Below are 3,283 nucleotides of genomic sequence, written 5' to 3'. Positions count from 1 at the left end.
GAGTACGAATCTTTGAGGGTAAAACAAGAACCAAGTACGTGATAATCTTTATATATTTAATTCGGAATAGAGATATTGGGGTTAAAATATAGAGATATGTTCTATTTGACGCTCGAGAGGGGGAAATAGAATTAATTTAGGATTCTTGCCTATGAATTTGGGAAATATTTGATAGAAATATCTATAGGGATTGAGAATTATGTCGAGAATATGGTGAAATCATTCCCTAGACATTACGTAAATTTGATTTAATCTTTAGAAATTGCCTCACTTTTATTGCACTATTTAATTCATTGACGTTAATTTAGAAATCAAATATTAATTCAACACTTGATTGTCTAGATAAAGTAAACGCGGACACAATTATAGTACTCAGTGGAACTCGAATATCAATCCCTGTGGGTTCGACACTTTTCAATTCTTTAATATACTACAAAACTTGACACCGTGCGCTTGCGGTATAAAATCACGTTATATAAAACGCGTGGCAAGTTTTTGGCGCCGTTGCCGGGGATTGATTCATTCGAATTCAATTGATGTTATTACCAATCGGCGTTCATTTTACTCTAGATTTTTATTATTATTATTTTTTTTTTTACCGTTATTTTTATTTCACTCCTTTTGTGTCTATCTTTAAAAGTTTCCTTTTGATTATTTTCAGCTGTTTATGCGAAGGGCGAGAAATCTAGATCTACTACATGTTGATCCTGAACCAGAACGCACATTTCGCATTCTCAGAGGCATACAAAGAAACGAACGGGAAGCAATGGCAGAACAGGATGTTAGAGCAGCCAATGAGGATAACCAACAAAGGGCTATTCGAGACTACATAAGGCCGGTTGTCAATGACAACTATTCCGGCATCGCACGCCCAGCAATTGTTGCAAAAAATTTCGAATTGAAGCCAGGGTTGATAGACATGGTACAACAAAATCAGTTTGGGGGTGCTGCAGTAGAAGACCCAAATGCTCATCTTGGATCCTTTTTGGAAATTTGTGACACGGTGAAGATGAATGGGGTTACTGAAGATGCAATTAGACTCCGCCTATTCTCATTCTCTTTAAGGGATAAAGCAAAGGCTTGGTTCCAATCACTACCATATGGCTCAATTACAACTTGGGATGATTTGGCTCAGAAATTCCTTACCAAGTACTTTCCACCTTCTAAATCAGCTCAACTTCGCGGTGAAATTAGCCAATTCAAACAACTCGACTTCGAGCCATTCTATGAAGCCTGGGAAAGATTTAAAGACTTGCTTAGGAGATGTCCTCAACATGGGTTCCAGAAATGGGTGCAAATTGAGATATTTTATAATGGGCTAAATGGGCAGACAAGGACTATGGTAGATGCAGCTGCGGGAGGCATTTTAATGGCTAAAACAGCAGAGGCTGCATATGCTTTATTGGATGACATAGCCACGAACAGTTACCAATGGCCAAGTGAGAGATCGGGTGTAAAGAAAGTAGCAGGACTTCATGAAGTGGATCCCATCACCGCACTAGCAGCTCAGGTTGCATCACTCACAAATCAGATAGTCATGCTTACCACTCAAGGAAATCAACAGAATGTAGATTCAGTCATAAGTACTTCTTCTTCACACCAAGAGACAGAGGTTGCAAACGAGCAGGTCCAATATATCGACAGTAGAAACTACAATCAAAGAGGAGGCTACCAAGCTAATCACTATCATCCAGGGCTGAGGAATCACGAGAACTTGTCATATGGCAACAATAGAAATACACTTCAACCTCCACCCGGATTCAACACTCAGAATTCTGATGGGAAACCACCCTTGGAAGACATCCTTGGGACGTTCATTTCTGAGACAAGATCACGCTTCAACAAAAATGAATTACGGTTGGATAATATTGAAACACATGTGTCCAAAATTGGAGCCACAATGAAGAATCTTGAAGTGCAAATTGGCCAATTGGCTACCTTGATGAAGTCTCAGCAAAAAGGAAAATTTCCCAGTGACACTGAGGTTAACCCACGGGAACACTGCAATGCGATCACCCTAAGGAGTGGTAAAATGGTTGAAGAAAGCAAACCTAAGAAGATTATGGTACCTACGCCGGATGTCATAGTTACAGATGAAAGGCAGAGTGAAAGGCAGAAAACTGAGGCAGAGGGTACAAAGATCTATAAGCCTTACTCGATCTCATTTCCGGACAACCCACCAATCTTGAAGCCCCCACTACCATTCCCGCAGAGGTTCATGAAAAAGAAATTTGATGACCAATTTGCAAAATTCCTGGAAGTCTTCAAGAAAATCCACATCAACATTCCCTTTGCAGAAACTTTGGCCCAAATGCCTAACTACGCCAAATTTTTGAAGGAAGTGATGTCAAATAAGAAGAAGCTGGAGGAGTTCGAGACAATTAAGCTAACAGAGGGGTGTAGTGACATACTTCAGAAACTCCCTCACAAATTGAAAGATCCGGGCAGCTTCAACATCCCGTGCAATATTGGTGGTATCACATTTGATAGGGCACTGTGCGACTTTGGAGCTAGTATAAACCTGATGCCCCTATCAGTGTTCAAAAAGCTGGGTCTTGGAGAAGTGAAACCCACAACCCTCACTTTGCAACTGGCGGACAGATCGATCACATATCCCAAAGGGATGATTGAAGATGTATTGGTGAAGGTCGATAAGTTCATCCTTCCTGTGGACTTTGTGGTGTTGGACATGGAGGAGAACGAGAAAATACCGTTGATTCTTGGTCGACCTTTCCTAGCTACTGGAAGAGCATTGATTGATGTCTAGGAAGGAAAATTGACACTGCGAGTTAATGAAGAGCATGTGACTTTCAACATCCATCAAGTAGAAAAGCCTAAAAAAAAAGTCAACATTTGCAATATGGCCCAATTGGCTGAAGCAGTTTTAGGTTACAGAGAAAAAAAGGAAGTGTTCTATGACCCTTTAGAACAATATATGGCTCTCAATTACTTAGTAAGGGATGCATCTATTGATGGCAAATACTCGGGAGCCGAAGAAGTAGTGGATTTCATATTCACCCAAGAAGCTGATCCACCTGACAAAAAAGAAGGCTATGTGGCTAGGCCTTTGAAACCTCCAAACATTGTCAAACCAAAAGAGGTTTTGAAGGCTACATCGAGGTTCAAATCGTCTGATTTTATTAGCCATACTACGGTGAAGGAGAATGCAAAGCCGAGGGTAAAATTCAGAAACAAGAAAGATGGTCCACCCGAAGATCCACCGTAGACACCTTGGTTGAGTCAAGCTAGTGACTATAAAGAAGCGCTTCTTGGGAGGCAACCC

The 3,283-nt window shown here is 40.7% G+C and overlaps 1 protein-coding gene across 1 annotated transcript in view; it reads left to right on the top strand.

Moving 5' to 3' along the window:
- The window catches only part of LOC111366761, a 3,312-nt gene extending 545 nt beyond the window's left edge, over positions 1-2,767 (top strand). The window contains exon 2 of the mRNA XM_022987458.1: positions 662-2,767. Coding sequence (XP_022843226.1) covers positions 662-2,767 — 2,106 coding nt within the window. The remainder of the gene's footprint in view (positions 1-661) is intronic.
- The last annotated feature ends 516 nt before the right edge of the window (positions 2,768-3,283 follow it).

This window comes from Olea europaea, chromosome 18 (assembly GCF_002742605.1).
Source record: "Olea europaea var. sylvestris chromosome 18, O_europaea_v1, whole genome shotgun sequence".
NCBI classification, from domain to species: Eukaryota; Viridiplantae; Streptophyta; class Magnoliopsida; order Lamiales; family Oleaceae; genus Olea; species Olea europaea.
The sequence above is the reverse complement of the archived record's forward strand: the minus strand, read 5'-3'. Positions and strand labels throughout refer to the sequence as shown.